The sequence below is a fragment of the Hemitrygon akajei genome, unplaced genomic scaffold (genome assembly GCF_048418815.1).
Source record: "Hemitrygon akajei unplaced genomic scaffold, sHemAka1.3 Scf000108, whole genome shotgun sequence".
Taxonomy (NCBI): domain Eukaryota; kingdom Metazoa; phylum Chordata; class Chondrichthyes; order Myliobatiformes; family Dasyatidae; genus Hemitrygon; species Hemitrygon akajei.
This window is the reverse complement of record NW_027331994.1, coordinates 1,285,495-1,302,581: the sequence shown is the minus strand read 5'-3', so window position 1 is coordinate 1,302,581 and position 17,087 is coordinate 1,285,495. Positions and strand designations below refer to the sequence as shown.

General features: G+C 46.0%; 1 protein-coding gene and 1 long non-coding RNA gene across 2 annotated transcripts in view; both read left to right on the top strand.

The window, feature by feature from the left end:
• The first annotated feature begins 7,040 nt into the window (after positions 1-7,040).
• The window catches only part of LOC140723309 (uncharacterized), a 415,600-nt gene continuing 405,553 nt past the window's right edge, over positions 7,041-17,087 (top strand). The window contains exon 1 of the long non-coding RNA XR_012097861.1: positions 7,041-7,145. This is a non-coding gene — a long non-coding RNA (uncharacterized lncRNA). The remainder of the gene's footprint in view (positions 7,146-17,087) is intronic.
• The window catches only part of LOC140723300 (uncharacterized), a 28,281-nt gene continuing 19,935 nt past the window's right edge, over positions 8,742-17,087 (top strand). Inside the window, exons 1-3 of the mRNA XM_073037902.1 lie at positions 8,742-8,924; positions 16,027-16,084; positions 16,618-16,712. Coding sequence (XP_072894003.1) covers positions 8,742-8,924; positions 16,027-16,084; positions 16,618-16,712 — 336 coding nt within the window. The remainder of the gene's footprint in view (positions 8,925-16,026; positions 16,085-16,617; positions 16,713-17,087) is intronic.

Sequence of the window (17,087 nt, the reverse complement as noted above, 5' to 3'; positions counted from 1 at the left end):
GGCTCAGAAAAAAGATGCGCTGGAAGTTTGGAAAACATGATGATAGATAATTCCCCGATACCGGAAGGGATATAGTCCAGATAATTTTGGAAGGCCAGCGAAGATATTGGTGCACTTTTTGACAAGATATTTGTGTCTTCGCTGGCCCTGGAAGTAGACTTTGAAGATTTGGGGACGGCAAATGTAATCCCTCTGTTGACGAAAAATAATAGGTGCACTCTTTCGAATTAGAGACCACTGAATATTATGTCAGTAGTGGGTAAACTGTTGGAGAAAGGCTATTGTGGAGGGAATTTATGGGCATTTGGAGAAACGTAGTTCAGCTGCGGAGAGTCAACATGGCTTTTTGAGGGGCATATTGCCCTTTATGAACCAGATTGAATTACTTGTAACAGTGAAAAACAAACAGATGGATCAGAGCAGTCGATGTGGATGTATTAATTTTGATAAGCTTTCGATCCGTTCCCAATAGTAGAATCATTCAGCAAGTCAGGAAGCATGGGATCCAGAGAAACCTGGCTGCTTTGATTCCGAATTGGATGATGTAGTAGATAGAGTGAATTCTGGCTGGAAGACAGCGGGCACCTGTGTTCCGTAAGGAGGGCTGAAATTTCGGTACAATGTATAACTATATATATGTAGTTATAGAGGGAAATAATCGATTTAAACTGACCAGCCAGCGGCAGCTGGATAATTTATGGAATTAGGGCTGACGACGTAAGCAAATCACTAAAGTATTGACTGCACCACCACGTTGTCTAAACTGACCTGTCAATTACATATTACAGGACAAGTGCGACAATGACTTCAACACGTTTTCCAACGGAACCCTACAACTTAAAAATGCCAATTCCAAATTCCTAATTCAAGTACACACCATTTTATCCTAATACCAATTTACCTCTGAATCGTGGTTTTATCGTATAACCATATAAATATATAACAATTACAGCACGGAAACAGGTCATCTCTGTCCGTCTAGTGCATATATGTCAAACTCAAGGCCCGCGGGCCAAATTTGGCCCGCGGTGGAATTATCTTTGGCCCGCGAGATAATATCTAATTACTATTAAAGCTGGCCCCAGTAATCGAAGCGCCTATGGCGTATGATATGGCTAATGCTGAGTTTATTCAGGTACCAGGTTTTCAGGGTTTTTAGTGTTTATTCGGGAGTCTTGCTCGGCAGTCTTCTTCATAAGAAACGGAATTTGTAAAGTGAAACACTTTGTAGTTATGGCAGAGACTGAGACACATGAGAGCAGGCTGAAAAAAACGGAGGCAACGAAAGCTGCGTTCGCACGCGTCCGACTGATCCGGCCCGCATGAAGCTGCATTTTGCTCAATCCGGCCCGTGACCTAAAATGAGGTTGACACCACTGGTCTAGTCCATGCCGAAGGCTTACTCTCTCCTAATCCCACCGACCTGCACTCAGTCCATAACTCGGCATTCCTTTCCTGTCTATATAACTATCCAATTTTACTTTAAATGGCAATATCGAACCTGCCTCTACCACTTCTACTGGAAGCTCGTTCCATACAGCAGCCACTCTCTCAGTAAAAAAGTTCCTCCTCGTGTCACCCTTAAACTTTTGTCCCCTAACTCTCAACTCATGTCCTCTTGTTTGATTCTTCCGTGCTCTCAATGAAAAAAAACTATCCACGTCAACTCTATCTGTCCCCCTTATAATTTTAAATACCTCTATCAAGTTCCCACTCAATCTTCTACGCTCCAAAGAAAAAAGACCTAAATTGTTCAACCTTTCTCTATAACTTAAGAGCTGAAACTAAGGTAACATTATAGTAAATCTCCTCTGTACTCTCTCTATTTTGTTGACATCCTTCCTATAATTCGGTGATCAGAACTGTACACAATACTCCAAATGTGGCCTTACCAATGCCCTGTCCAATTTTAACATTACATTCCAACTCTTATACTCAATGCTCTGATTTATAAAGACAAGCATATCAAATGCTTTCCACCCTATCCACTAGAGATTCCACCTTCAGGGAAATATGCACCATTTTTCCTCGATCACTCTGTTCTACTGCATTCCTCAATGCACTACCATTTACCATGAATGTCCTATTTGGATTATTCCTACCAAAATGTAGCGTCTCAAACTTATCAGCATTAAACTCCATCTACCATCTTTCAGCCCACTGTTCAAACTGGCCTAAATCTCTCTGCAAGCTTTGAAAACCTAGTTCATTATCGACAACGCCACCTATCTTAGTATCATCTGCATATTTACTAATCCAATTTACCACCCCATCATCCAGATCATTAATGTATATGACAAACAACATTGGACCCAGTACAGATCCCTGAGGCACACCGCTAGTCACCGGCCTCCAACCTGACAAACAGTTATCCACCACTACTCTCAGGCATCTGTCATCCACCCACTGGTGAATCCATTTTACTACTCCAATATTAATACCTAACGATTGAACCTTCCTAACTAACTTCCGTGTGGAACCCTGTCAAATGCTTTGTGATTAACCTGTCTTGATGCACAGACGTATCAGTTCTGTGTCTTTCCTGTCCACTTGAACTAGAACACCTATCAGTCAAATGCAATCCATTTTATCAGCTGAGGAAGTTTTTTTCTAGTAGTGTTGTACATTTGAACTCAAGCGAACATTAGCCAGGCACTGAAGGAGCTAAGCTCTGTTATCCGCAGGTTCGAAACTGCACAACCTAATGCTTTACCTCTCAATGTGTGTGTGCGTGTGTGTGTGTGTGTGGGGGGGGGGGGGGGTGGTGGGAGTGGTTGGGGTGGGAGGTTGGTGTGTGCAGCCAGGCCAGCTTGATGAAGTCTCTGATCAGTTACCAACAAAGTTTCGCTCGTGAACCCAGAGGAGGCAACGCACGTGACCATTGTTGTCCCATATTCAAGAACGCTTGCAGTACCATCTAGACCCACACTTTTGAAAGTCTGCTCACTTGGCTGGACTTCTATTCCCGGCATATGGGCAGAGACTAAAGACCACAGCACCAGTGGTAAGGACCAAGAAGGCCACAATTGTTACCGACTACACGAATACCTGTGTAGATTACTGTCTGCCTTGGAGAACTTGCCGGACACTGACCAAATCAAATGCCGGGGATGAACCAGGACATCGGCCGTATGCTGAGGGCTAGACCTGTGGCCTTCAAGACCAGTAATCCGGAGCTTTCCAATAAATCCAGGTATGGCCCCTGGAAAACAATTTTAAGTGTGTATAAACAATTCCGATTAAAGTTAGAGGCCGAATCGGATAAACAGAATCGGATTCCCCCTCTGGGGAAGTTGGGGGCATTTGAGAATGGGGTTCCCCACTGACCGATCATCAGCTTAATTCAGTTGCAGCAGATAAGCTGACAGAATTAATGGTGAGAAGCTGAAGGAGGCAACTTGTCCCATGAACTTCCTGACATCTCAGGGTACGGATCCCAGTCCCCCTCCTCATCTCTCTTGGCCCCGTCACTGCTTCTCGCCAAATGTTTCCCTACTCTTCAGAAGCATCTCCCCCCGTCCTGCCCCTCCCCCACATGGCCCCGTATAAAGCACCCAGTTCAACCCCACCGCCCGTCCTTGGATGAATGAGAGGCACCGGAGTCACTTACGGTCTCTATCTGAGGGTCACAAGTTCCCGTCAGTGTCTGCCTGTCTGTCATTCTCCTACTATCCCTTTCTATTTGTATATTTCCCCCTCTCCGTCTGTCTCTCTGTCTGTTTCTGTGCCTGTGTGCGTCCGTGCGTGCATGTGTGTGTGCGTGTGTGTGTGTGTGTGTGTGTGTGTTTGTGTATTTCTGCCTGGTTGTTTCTCTCTGTCGCTCTCTGTCTCTGTCTCTCTTTTCCTTTCTCTTTGTGCCTTTCACTGTCTTTTCCAGAAGCGAATGAAATCTATCCCTTAGAATTCCCCCCCCCCCTCCACAATTTAAATGCCATGGGGGAAAGTGCATTGTAATCCTGACTTGCCTGAACTTCCTTCCGAAACATGAGACAGACATTGTCTATTCTGACACGCATAATGCCACATGCAGCTGAACCTGCGACCTGATAACTCACTGAGCTGCAGGTCACGGCGTTTGTTCTGTTGCGCTGATGGGAGGGTTAATGGCGGCAGTCTCGTTTATTACTGGCAGCAACGTAACATCGGTAAATTGTCCGAGCTGTCCTGTTTGTAAAATAAAAAGGGCGTGTGACTCAGAACAAGCCCTGTACCAAGGAACAGGTCACGGAGCGATCCACTGATAACATCGCGGGTCTGCTTAATGATTTTCACTCGGAGCAGATTAATCTTTAACCGGGGTGTGTTCATTTACCTGCAGAGCCATTAGCTCAGTCTCGCATTGGTCAGTGTGAGAAGAGGACCTGGGGCCGCTCTGAAAGGTAGGAACCAGGATATACTGATCCAAAATTACCAAAAAGGCATGATCGGCACTAGCTGTTTGAATTAGTATTTCTGTGGTTCAATACAAGCGCTGGGGAGTAGGGTGTGGAGATACGCGCCTTTATTTCTGCTGTCTCTGTTCAATATAACCAAGCCAACTTTGTTCTGAGTTGTCGCTGGAGTTTATAATCCAACAATGAACCGGTCGCAAGGTGAACAACAAATCAAAGCGACAGCACCAGCCGGACCGAACCAGGTTGTGAGTTGTGGTTCCTCTCTGGAGCAGATTAAACATTTGGAGAGAAATGTTATCATCGGCCCCGGGCACTGAAGCGGTAAATCTGGCTCAAACATTTGGAAATTCTGGAAATAGTTGCTTCAATGTGCTTTGTGTTGGACAATAGAAGCGCTGTGAGAACAGGGTGTGGCGTGACTTGCTGATTAATGTGAAGCCCAGGTTTATCGGTGCATTATCAGGTGAACATTGTGTTCACTTACTGTTTGGAACCATAAACCTCAGGTATTCGGACTCGCTGGAAACGGAATCAAGCTCAGCACAAGGTAAGGATAGAGACAGTGCTGAATGGGCAATGCGATGGTGTTTTAATACGCACACTTCTACCAGTTCATTACCGGCTTTTGAAATTGTGCTGTGTTACGTGTGTGTGTGTGTGTGTGTGTGTGTGTGTGTGTGTGTGTGTGTGTGTGTGTGTGTGTGTGTGTGTGTGTGTGTGTGTGTGTGTGTGTGTGTGTGTGTGTGTGTGTGTGTGTGTGTGTTTTATTTTTCTGTATTAGTTTTTTTAATCAAAGACTGGGTACAGCTGGCAGGGATATTTAAAATAACACTTCCTGAATCTCACTGGCTGTTTAAATTACCGAAGTCGACACAGGGGCTCTTTACTGTGTATATCCTCTAGCGTCTAACGTGGCCACAGACTTTATGTTCTGCTGTTGTATCCCATCGACGTCAATGGTCAATGTTCGACAGGTTACCCGTTCAGTGGTGTTCTTCTGCACATTACTGTTGTATCCTGTGGTTATTTGAGTTACTGTCGCCTTCTTTTCAGATTGAATCAGTCTGCCCATCCTCCTCCGGTCTCTCTCATTATCGAGGCATTGTCTCCTACAGAACTGCCATCGCTGGATGCTTCATTTTTTCTCTCCATTCTCCTTAAACTGAGACTGCTGTGTGTGAAAATCTCTGGGGTTCAGCAGTTTCAGACTACACTATCTGACACCAGCAATGATTCTATGCTTAATGCCACTGAGATCACATCTGTTCCCAGTTCTACGTCTGATCTGAACAATATCTGAACCTCTTGACCATGTCTTCATTCCTTTATTAAACTAACAGAGCTGCTGCCACACGATTGGCCGATTTGCATTCACCTGGTGTACAATCACCACACAATTTAAATTCTACCATTGCTTTGGAGAAGAAAGATACTGGACTTTGCCGAGGAGTAATGAGTTGGAGCTGGGCAAATTACGAAATTATTAGACAGGAATTAGGGAAAGTTAATAGGAAATGGTTGTTTTGAATGTTGGCAAGTGCAAATGTGGAGGGTATTTAAGGACAAACTGCACGGAATACTGGGCAGGTACTTTCCAGGAAGAAGAAAGCACATGGATGGCAAGGGAAGGGAACCTTGGATGTCGAAAGAGGTGACAAATTTAGCCAAGAGATAAATGCAAAGCTTAGTAAGCTCGAATGAAACGGTCCCCTTGATGATTATAAAGGGCTGAAGGGGGATTTAGGAAAGCCTTGAAAATTCCTCGGAAAATAGGATTACAGCGAATCTCAGGGCATTCTATCTACACATCTGCAATGAGGAGATTTCAAGCCTTTATCTAAGCAAGGATGTTCTGACACTGTAGGGGATTCAGAGGAAGTTCACAACAATGATTACTGGATTGAACGACTTGTTTGATGGGTCTGGGCCAGCACTCACTGTAATTCAGAAGATTGGTCTTGACAGATTAGACGTGTGTGGTGAGTTTCCTATGATGGGTCTGGGCCTGCACTCACTGTCATTCAGAAGATTGGTCTTGACAGATTAGACGTGTGTAGTGAGTTTCCTTTGGTGGATCTGAGCACACGATGAGAATAAATAAGATATCCTTTAAAACGGAGATGAAAGATTCGTTTTTTTCCAGGCCAAGACTTGGTTGATCAGTTCAATTTGATGCCACATGTGGGTGGGGGCTATTATTGGGTATATTAATTGCCGAGTTTGATATATTCTTGATTGATAACTAGCTTTGCTGTTACAGGAGGAAGGCAGAAAGAAATGGAGCATTGCGGGGTGGGGGAGGGGGGTAATCTTCAACCTTGATGAATGGTGGTGCAGACAAGATGGAGCGAATGGACTAATTCTGCTCCTGTATCTTATGTCTTGCAATGACTGAATTATGACTCCTTCTTACCCACATCAGGTTTTCTGATGTGTGAGGGGCAATTACAGATTTGTTCACTGAGATTGTGATATATGTATTCAACATTTAAATTTCTGTGAGTTTATGTCTTTAGGAACATTGAACAAAAATGTGTTTTCCTTTGTATTGTGAACGTACTTCGTTATCTTTCATGTTAAAGTTAGACCTGCAGTGAGACACTTATTGGAAGAAAAGCACACAACTGGAAGCAGAGCACGACTGAAGACGAGGGAACAGCAACAAGTGAACCAGCCCGAGGATTGAGAGCATCAACTGGAGAGAACCCATCTGACTCGGAGATTCCAGTGATTCAGTCAGGAGAAAGTTTGGTGAGTCTCATTGACTCAAACTCTGGTCCTTTAGACATTATATATCTTCACAAAGGAAGTATTTGGAGCGAACATGAATGTGCCCAGAGTACCACTTAAGCCTCTGTCAGACCCAGTCGCAATCACTCCAAGTCTGGTAATTTGCTTTCAGCAGCTCAGCTCTTCAAAGCCACTCACATTCCGTCATTGTTTACACATTTCATGGTCTCGTATCTTCTGAAGTAACTTTTGGTCTGATCTTCGTGATGTAGTGATTGCAGAAATGTGGAACTACCATGAACTGCAGTAAGAGGTCATTGACTTCTCTTTCTATTGCAAGCTGCAATGGTGTACTTACCCTCGAGTATATTGTCGTGCAGCCCGTTGCAGAGAACAAACCCCTTTGAAGCATTTCTCGCATCACTTCATTTCCTTCAGTCCTAGAATGATGTCCATTGGGAGCATAAAAAAGGAGGAATTTAATTAACCAGATTGGCGAATGTGTACAATTCGTTGCCGCAGGTGACTGTGAAGATCAAGTATTTGGGTGTATTTAAAGAAGAAGTTGGTAGATTCTCTATTAGTCAAGACATGAAGGGATACTGGCCTTGTCGAGGGAAGCGGCCTTGTCGAGGGAAGCGGCCTTGTCGAGGGAAGTGGCCCTGTCGAGGGAAGTGGCCTTGTCGACGGAAGCAGCCCTATCGAGGGGAGCGGCCCTGTCGAGGGAAGCGGCCTTGTCGAGGGAAGTGGCCCTGTCGAGGGAAACGGCCTTGTCGAGGGAAGTGGCCCTGTCGAGGGAAGCGGCCCTATCGAGGGGAGCGGCCTTGTCGAGGGAAGCAGCCCTATCGAGGGGAGCGGCTCTATCGAGGGAAGCGGCCCTATCGAGGGAAGTTGCCCTGTCGAGGGAAGCGGCCTTGTCGAGGGAAGCGGCCTTGTCGAGGGAAGTGGCCCTGTCGAGGGAAGTGGCCTTGTCGACGGAAGCAGCCCTATCGAGGGGAGCGGCCCTGTCGAGGGAAGCGGCCTTGTCGAGGGAAGTGGCCCTGTCGAGGGAAACGGCCTTGTCGAGGGAAGTGGCTCTGTCGAGGGAAGCGGCCCTATCGAGGGGAGCGGCCTTGTCGAGGGAAGCAGCCCTATCGAGGGGAGCGGCTCTATCGAGGGAAGCGGCCCTATCGAGGGAAGTTGCCCTGTCGAGGGAAGCGGCCTTGTCGAGGGAAGTGGCCCTGTCGAGGGAAGTGGCCCTGTCGAGGGGAGCGACCCTGCCGAGGGAAGCGGCCTTGTCGAGGGAAGTGCGAGTCTTTGGCTCAAGAGTCTTCGGCGAGGAGGCTGAGGGAGGAGACTACACCACAGTTGGAGAGGGTAAGAGGCGGTGAAGAGATGACAGGTAAACTGATTCAGTGTGATGTTTGCCTGATGTGGGAGGTCAGGGACAATGATGGTGCAACCGGCTGCTACAAATGTGGTAAGTTTGTCCAGGTTCAGCTCCTGAAGGACAGTGTTGGGGCACTGGAGAGGCAACTGGATGACCTCTGGATCATCCGGGAAAACGAGAGTTTTCTGGACAGGACCTACAGTGAGATTGTTACACCGAAGATACCGGAGGAGAGAACGGGGGCGACGATGAGGAAGGGATGGATGCTTGAAGTTCTGGAGACCCCGGGGGATGTGTCTCTTGAAAGCAGGTTCACCCTCTTGGAAGCTGTCGGGACAGAGGTTACTGCCATTCTGAGAGGCGGACAGGTCTTCGAGTCGGAAATTGGCACTGAAGCAAAGCAGATGAGAGAGACGACAGGCAAAGCCGTGGTAGTAGGGGACTCCATCGTGAGAGGTACAGAAAGGGGTTTCTGCGGCAACAGGCGGGATTTAAAGATGGTATGTTACCTCCCTGGAGCAGGATCCAGGTCGTCACGGACCGATTGCAGGGAATCCTCAAGGGTGAAAGTGAACAGCCAGATGTGGTAGTGCATGTCGGCACAAATGACATCGGGAAGCAGAGGAAAGAAATTCTGCAGCGGGACTTCAGAGAACTCGGACGAAGGCTGAAAAGCAGGACCTCCAGGGAGGTTATCTCCGGTTTGCTTCCAGTTCCTCGTGCTGCTGAGGGCAGGAACGGGGAGATATGGGATCTGAATGTGTGGCTGAGGAGCTGGTGCGGTCAGCAGGGTTTTAGATTCTTAAACCACTGGGATCTGTTTTGGGGTAAGGATGAATTGTACAAAAGGGACGGGTTGCACTTTAACAGGCGGGGGACCAGCATTTTCGCAGGCAGGTTTGCCACTGCTACACGGGTGCGTTTGAACTAATAAATGGGGGGCGTGGAGGAGACGAACTGGAAATATAAGGATGGAGTCAAAGGGAAAGACAGAATAAGAAAAGTAAAGAAAGACAACAGATTTAAAGGGGCAGAAAGCTCAAGAAGGGATCGTATGAGGAAAGCTCAGTATGGCCAAGTGCAATAGGGACTGATGTGAGAAGCGAGGGGTGTAATGGATTGAAAGTATTATATATGAACGCACGGTATAAGAAATAAAGTGGATGAGCTTGAAGCTCAGCTGGAAGTTGGTAAGTATGATGTTGTAGGAATAACAGACATAGCTGCAAAATGACCAGCGCTGGGAAATGAATATTCAAGATTATATGTCCTATCGGAAGGGCAGACAGGTGGGTAGAGGGGGTGGGGTAGCTTTGCTGGTGTGGAATGGAATTCAGTCCCTTGAGAGGGGTGACATAGAATCAAGTGATGTAGCGTCAGTATGGATAGAACTGAGGAATTGTAAGGACAAAAATACTCTAATGGGAGCTATCTACAGGTCCCCAAATAGAAACCTAGATACAGGGTGCAAGTTGAATCAAGAGTTAAAATTAGCATGTTGCAAAGGTAATACTACGGTTGTAATGGGGGATTTCAATATGCAGGTAGACTGGAAAAATCAGGTTGGTACTGGACTCCAAGAAAGGGAGTGCCTCCGAGATGGATTCTTAGAGCAGCTTGTACTGCAGCCTACCAGGGAGAAGGCAATTATGGATCTAGTATTGTGTAATGAACTGGATTTGATAAGGGAACTCGAGGTAAAGGAACCATTAGGAGGTAGTGACCATAATATGATGTTTTAATCTACAATTTGAGAGGGAGAACTGAAAATCGGAAGTGTCACTATTACAATTGAACAAAGGGGACTATGGAACCATGAGGGAGGCGCTAGCCAAAGTTGACTGGAAGGATACCCTCGCAGGGTTGACAGTGGAACAACAATGGCAGGTATTTCTGGGAATAATAAAGAAGGTGCAGGAACGGTTCATTCCAAAGAGGAAGAAAGAATCTAAGGAGAGTAGGGGCGACCGTTGCTGACAAGGGAAGTCAAGGACAGTATAAAAATAAAGGAGAAGAAGTATAACATAGCAAAGATGAGCGGGATGACAGAGGATTGGGAAACTTTTAATGAGGTACGAAGGTAAGTTAGCCAAGAATATAAATGAGGATAGTAAAAGCTTATTTAGGTGTGTGAAGAGGGAAAACAATATTTAAGAACAAACTTGGGCCCTTCAAGGCAGAAACAGGTGAATTTATTATGGGGAACAAGGAAATGGCAGATGATTTGAACAGGTGCTTTGGATCTGTCTTCACTAGGGAGAACACAGACAATCTCCCAGATGTAGTAGTGGCCAGAGGACCTAGGGTAACGGAGGAACTGAAGAAACTTCACATTAGGCAGAAAATGGTGTTGATAGACTGATGGGATTGAAGGCTGATAAATTCCCAGGGCCTGATGGTCTGCATCCCAGGGTAGTTACGGAGGTGGCTCTAGAAATCGTGGACGCAATGGTAATCATTTTCCAATGTTCTATAGATTCATGATCAGTTCCTGAGGATTGGAGGATAGCTAATATTATCCCACTTTTTAAGAAAGGAGGGAGAGAGAAAACAGGGAATTATAGACCAGTTAGCATGACATCAGTGGTGGGGAAGATGCTGGAGTCAATTATAAAAGATGAAATAACGGTACATTTGTATAGAAGTAACAGGATCGGTCCGAATCAGCATGGATTTACGAAGGGGAAATCATGCTTGACTAATCTTCTGGAATTTTTTGAGAATATAACTATGAAAATGGACAAGAGAGAGCCAGTGGATGTAGTGTAGCTGGACATTCAGAAAGCCTTTGATAAGGTCCAACATAGGAGATTAGTGGTAAAATTAGAGCACATGGTATTGGGGATAGGGTACTGACATAAGTAGAAAATTGGTTGGCAGACAGGCAACAAAGTGTAGGGATTAACGGGTCCTTTTCAGAATGGCAGACAGTTATTACTGGGGTACCGAAAGGCTCGGTGCTGGGACCGGCTATTTACAATATGCATTAATGATTTAGATGAAGGGATTAAAAGTAGCATTAGCAAATTTGCGGATGACACAAAGCTGGGTGGCAGTGTGAGATATGAGGAGGATGTTAGGATAATTGGGCAGGTTGGGTGAGTGGGCATATGCATGGCGGATGCAGTTTAATGTGAATAAATGTGAGGTTATCCACTTTGGTGGCAAGAACAGGAAGGCAGATAACTGTATGAATGCTGTCAAGTTAGGAAAAGGGGAAGTACAACGGGATCTAGGTGTCCTTGTTCATCAGTCACTGAAAGTAAACATGCAGGTACAGCAGGCAGTGAAGAAAGCTAATGGCATGTTGGCCTTCTTAACAAAGGGAGCTGAGTATAGGAGTAAAGAGGTCCTTCTGCAATTGTACAGGGCCCTCGTGAGACCACACCTAGAGTATTGTGTTCAGCTTTGGTCTCCAAATTTGAGGAAGGACATTCTTGCTACTGAAGGAGTGCAGCATAGGTTCAATAGGTTGATTCCCGGGTTGGGAGGGACTGTCATATGTTGAAAGATTGCAACGACTGGGCTTGTATACACTGGAATTTAGAAGGACGAGAGGGGATCTGATTGAAACATATAAGATTATTAAGGGTTTGGACTCGCTCGAGGCAAGAAACATGTTACCGATGTTGGGGGAGCCCAGAACCAGAGGCCACAGTTTAAGAATAAGGGGTAGGCCATTTAGAACAGAGTTGAGGAAAAACTTTTTCACCCAGAGAGTTGTGCATCTATGGAATGCTCTGCCTCAGAAGGTAGTGGAAGCTCTGGGTGCTTTCAAAAAGAGTTAGATCGAGCTCTTAAAGATAGCGGAGTCAAGGGATATGGGGAGAAGGCAGGAACGGGGTAATGTTTGTGGATGGTGCTGGCTCGAAGGGCCGAACGGCCTACTCCTGCATCTATTGTCTATTCTCTATAAAACTGCACCCTCTGGCACCAACAAACATTCCGCTCTCAAAATCACTGAGATCACATTTCATCTCCATTGTGATGTTTGCTGGAAACAGAACGTACACTGTGCTAAGGAACAGGTCACGGAGACCCCCGTTGATAAAGCTGTGGGTTTAGTTAATGAATATCACCAGGAACTGACTGAATATTAACCAGGGAGTGTTCATTTACTTACAGAACACGTAACACAGCCTTACTGGGACAGGGTGGTAACAGAACCTGGAGCCGTTGTACAAGGTAAGAAGCTCTATATACTGAAATATAAACATCATAAAGGCAGTCACCCTCTTTTATGAACAATTGAATGAGATTGAGAACGTATTGTGTTGATCGACATTAGAACTGCAGCAAATTGCTTTTAAATGAATTAATAATTCCCTTCAGCTAATTGAATGCATCTTGTCCCGCGGGAAACCGGGGCAGTTGACAGTATTATTGAATCGCCGCACTTTCAACCCAGCTCCGAATCATCAGCAAAGGCTCGGGAGGTGCGAGCTTCCCGCATCTCGGAACTGTCCCCGGGCTACTGCTTGCAGTAACAGGAAGCCGATCCGTCCACACTCGGGGCTTTACCGATCCCCGACAGAGGGAACTGAGGATTCGTTTTCTTATTTCCTCACTGGCGGGATCGACACTATCTGTCCATCCTAGACGGCATTTCGGTTGGTGGTCAAAAGTATGGAACCACCCACATTGGAGATTACAGCCGGGGCGGGCGGTGGTCGTGGGGGAAGGCGGTGTAAGGAGTTGATGGCTCCATTATATAGTCGGTTGGTGAGACCTGTTGTGGATCACCGCCTGCAGTGTTGTTTCCCTTCTGTCAGATAAGAGTGGGTAGGTGGGAAACCAAAAGAAGGTTCAGCAGACAGATATCTGCCCCCCTGAGTTTTTCTGTGAGGAATCTGTTGTGATCTTGACTTGTGGTGTGACTTAAAACAGGGGAGACCTGCTTGTACACATTACAGTTTTTTAATAACAATGTACTTGATTGTATCCGCGGATAATTGGTAAAATGAGTGGGAGCATCGATGAGACATAAAGTATCCCGCGGAGTTTGACAGGGACGTGGACAAAATAGTTCCTGTTGTGTGAGGATCTGAAGCCAGGCACCGCCAGTTGAAGACAGTTGAGATGTTTTTTCTCTCTTTCTCTGTGGGTGTAGTGTGTCATGGGAATGACTGTCCTCAATATTCAGGAGAAGGAGAGTCTATCAGTTAATATTGTAATCCTGCAGTGTAGTGATACACAAATGAGTGAGATGTTACAGGTGAGAGGCAGGATTGATGAGCCGAGATCACAGTCTGATCTGCGTTGGTCACAGTCAATGCGGGATGCCAATGTAATTAAATCTCCCGTCAGCTACTTCTGGCTGACAAAAACACATATCAATGGGCACTGTGCTGTGCACGTCCCGTACCTAATACTGCGGCCACTGATTGTATGTCCGTGGTTTTCTACATCTGTAGCCCGTCCACTTCAATGTTCGACATGTTACACGTCCAATGACGCCTCTCTGCACAATGCATTTGCAGCGTGGTTATTTGAGTTACTGTCGTCTTCCCGGCAGATTGAACCAATCTCGCTTTTCTCATTCGATCTCTGTCATTAACAAGGCATTTTCGCTCTCAGAACCGCCGCTCACTGATCTTCTTCCGCGCCATTCTCCGCAAAACTGAGACTGTTGAACGGGACAATCCCAGGAACTCAGCAGTTCCACTCTCAAAATCACTGAGATCACATTTCATCTCCATGGAGATGATTGTTTGGAGACAGAACGTACCATGTGCTAAGGAACAGGACGCGGAGAGACCCGCTGGTAACGCTGTGGGTTTAGTTAATGATTATCACCAGGAGCTGACTGAACATTAACCAGGGTGTGTTCATTACTTACAGAACCCGTAACACAGCTACTGGGACAGGGTGGTAACAGAACCAGGAGCCGCTGTACACGGTAAGAAACAGTATATACTGAAATATAAACATCACAAAGGCAGTCAGACACTTAAATGAGACTGAGAACTTATTCGGTTCTTCAACAATTGAACTATAGCGAATCACTTTTGAAAGAATTAATAATTCCCTTCAGCTAATTGAATGCATCGACTTCCTGTGCACGTCCCGGAGGAGACCGGTGTAGTTGGAGGTGTTATTGGAATCGCCGCACTTTCAACCCGGCTCCGAATCATCAGCAAAGGCTCGGGAAGTGCGAGCTTCCCGCATCTCGGAACTATCCCCGGGCTACTGCTTGCAGAAGCAGGAAGCCAGTCCAACCACGCTCGGGGATTTACTGATCCCTGACTGGGGGAACTGAGGATTCGCTTTGCTTATTCCATCGCAGGCGGGATAGACACTATCTGTCTGCCCTTTACGACATTTCGGTAGGTAGCTGCTGGGAGAGGGCGAAATTATGAGAACTCCTCACACTGCAGTTTATAGCGGGGGAGGGGGTCGGAGGGAAGGGGTGTAAAGAGGTGATGGTTCCATTATCTAGTCGGTTGATGAGACCTGTTGTGGATCACCGCCTGCAGTGTTGATTCCCTTCTGTCAGAAGTGTGTGAGTGGGTGGGAGATTGCACATTTAAACAGAGACGTAACGTAAAGAATTTTGCTTCTCATGTATATCAGGGATGTAAGTAATGAAGTTAATACAATTGGATATGCACAAACACAGATTCGAACAAAAATACAATAGAGGGACCGAGATCAGGATGGAAACGATAAAATGAGCACGTTGCTAATGTACAAACACGAGAAAATCTGAAGTTGTTGGCAATCCCGGGCAACACCAGGAAATCTAGGAATAGATCTAGGAAAAGAAGGTTTAACACAGAGACATCTGCACCTTGTGAGTTGTCCTGTGAGGAAACGTCTGTGATCTTGGCTTTTTTCAGTGATTGAGAAGAATTCGACATGACCTGAGTTTACACGGTGGTGTAGTTGATTGTATCCGTAGTAGTTTGGTAAAATCACTGGGATATTTGATGAGAAATAAAGTATCCTGCGGCGTCTTGACAGGGACGTCGACAAAATAGTTCCTGTTCTGGGAGGAACTGAAAGCAGTTGAAAACAGTCTCCCCCATTGTCTCCTCTCATTCTCTCCCCCATTCTCTCCCCCAATTCTCTCCCCCTCTCTCCCCCTCCCGCTGTGTACCCCTCTCCCTCACCCCTCACTCGAATGACCTCCTCAACATTCAGCAGAAGCAGATTGTTCCAATTAATTCTGTAATCTCTGCATTGTAAATATCACTGCCAGGTGCATGTCTGTTTTCCTTAAAAACACACACACAGAAAAAAGCATTCATGTCCGTAATGCCACAGTTTTAAAGACAATATTGAACAGGTAGAAATACTGGAAATCCTCTCATGACGAGGGACGTATTGAAACATCGCAACGTTCCCCACCCAGTACGGTCTCTGTGTGTACTCGGTGCTGAGCTTCTGTTTCTGTTCCAGCGAATCCGAGTATCTGAACTTTGTGGGTGTAAACAGTAAGTGAACACACCGTGAGCGAGATTCAGTTGATAACACACATATAAACCTGGGCTTCTCATCAGTCAGCACGTAATTCCACACCCTGCTCCACAGCGCATTAAGTATATGACACAAAAGCTGATTCAAGCAAATGATTCTATTGTGCTGTTCGGTAAGTTCGCAGAATGCACAACATTAGTAGTTGTTGTTCACAGAGAAGTTTATCGTAGCATATACGGGATCAAAATGGACAGGGGGTGGTAAACAGATTGCAAAACCAACCCGAGCTGCAACGGGTTCATGCAGATATTGGGGATTATGTGGAGGAAACAGCCAGAGGAAGTGGATGAGACAGGCGCAGTCGCATAATTCAAAAAGCAGCTGGGATGTGTAGATGGAGTGAAAAGGCCAGAAGGGAAATAGGCCCATCACAGAAAATTATGATCATCTCAGTGGGCACTGTGGTTGGCAATGTCTCCTTGGGCCGAACACTCTGAATTTGGACTCTATTGCTCTGTGAGTTTGTCAGTAGATGCGCCAGGTATCAGCGGAAAGACATAGACATCGTGTGGAAGGTGTTGTTAATGGGGAATGCTTGGTACCCAAGCCAACTGCTTCTCTGATACAGGGGATGAAGATACTGTCATATTTGCAAAGTAATCGTACTCTCTCTGGTTCACTGTCTGCTTGTTGTGTAATTCACAGCATCACCAGCAGGTGGAGCTTTCCCGAACCGGGATCAGAATGTAAACAAGACGACGACGATCAGCAATCGTCAGTCGGAATCAGAATGGACACAGGTATGATACGTTGGGAATTTTGAATTAAACTTTTGTCGCGTTTGTACACAGTAGTTCAGATGAAAAAACTGACACAGGTGTTAACAGTGCATAGAAAAGTTTCATCAGGCAGTGTCATTTATCCCACTGGTAAAGCGGCCTTGAGTAATTGATCAACCTAACAGTTCCAGCGCAGGGACCTGACACCGGGAATGGTCGAATGACTCCGCTCACCAGGCAAAGCTTCAGCTGAGTGAAAGGAACAGGGGCTCCTGAATCAGGTGGTTGTGAGTGAAACACAGACGGGAGTGCGACAGCGGTCTTGTGGTTATGTAAATGTTCAGGATCAGTGACCGTTTCACCTCCAGACAGGCCCTGATGTGTAAGACATCGCCA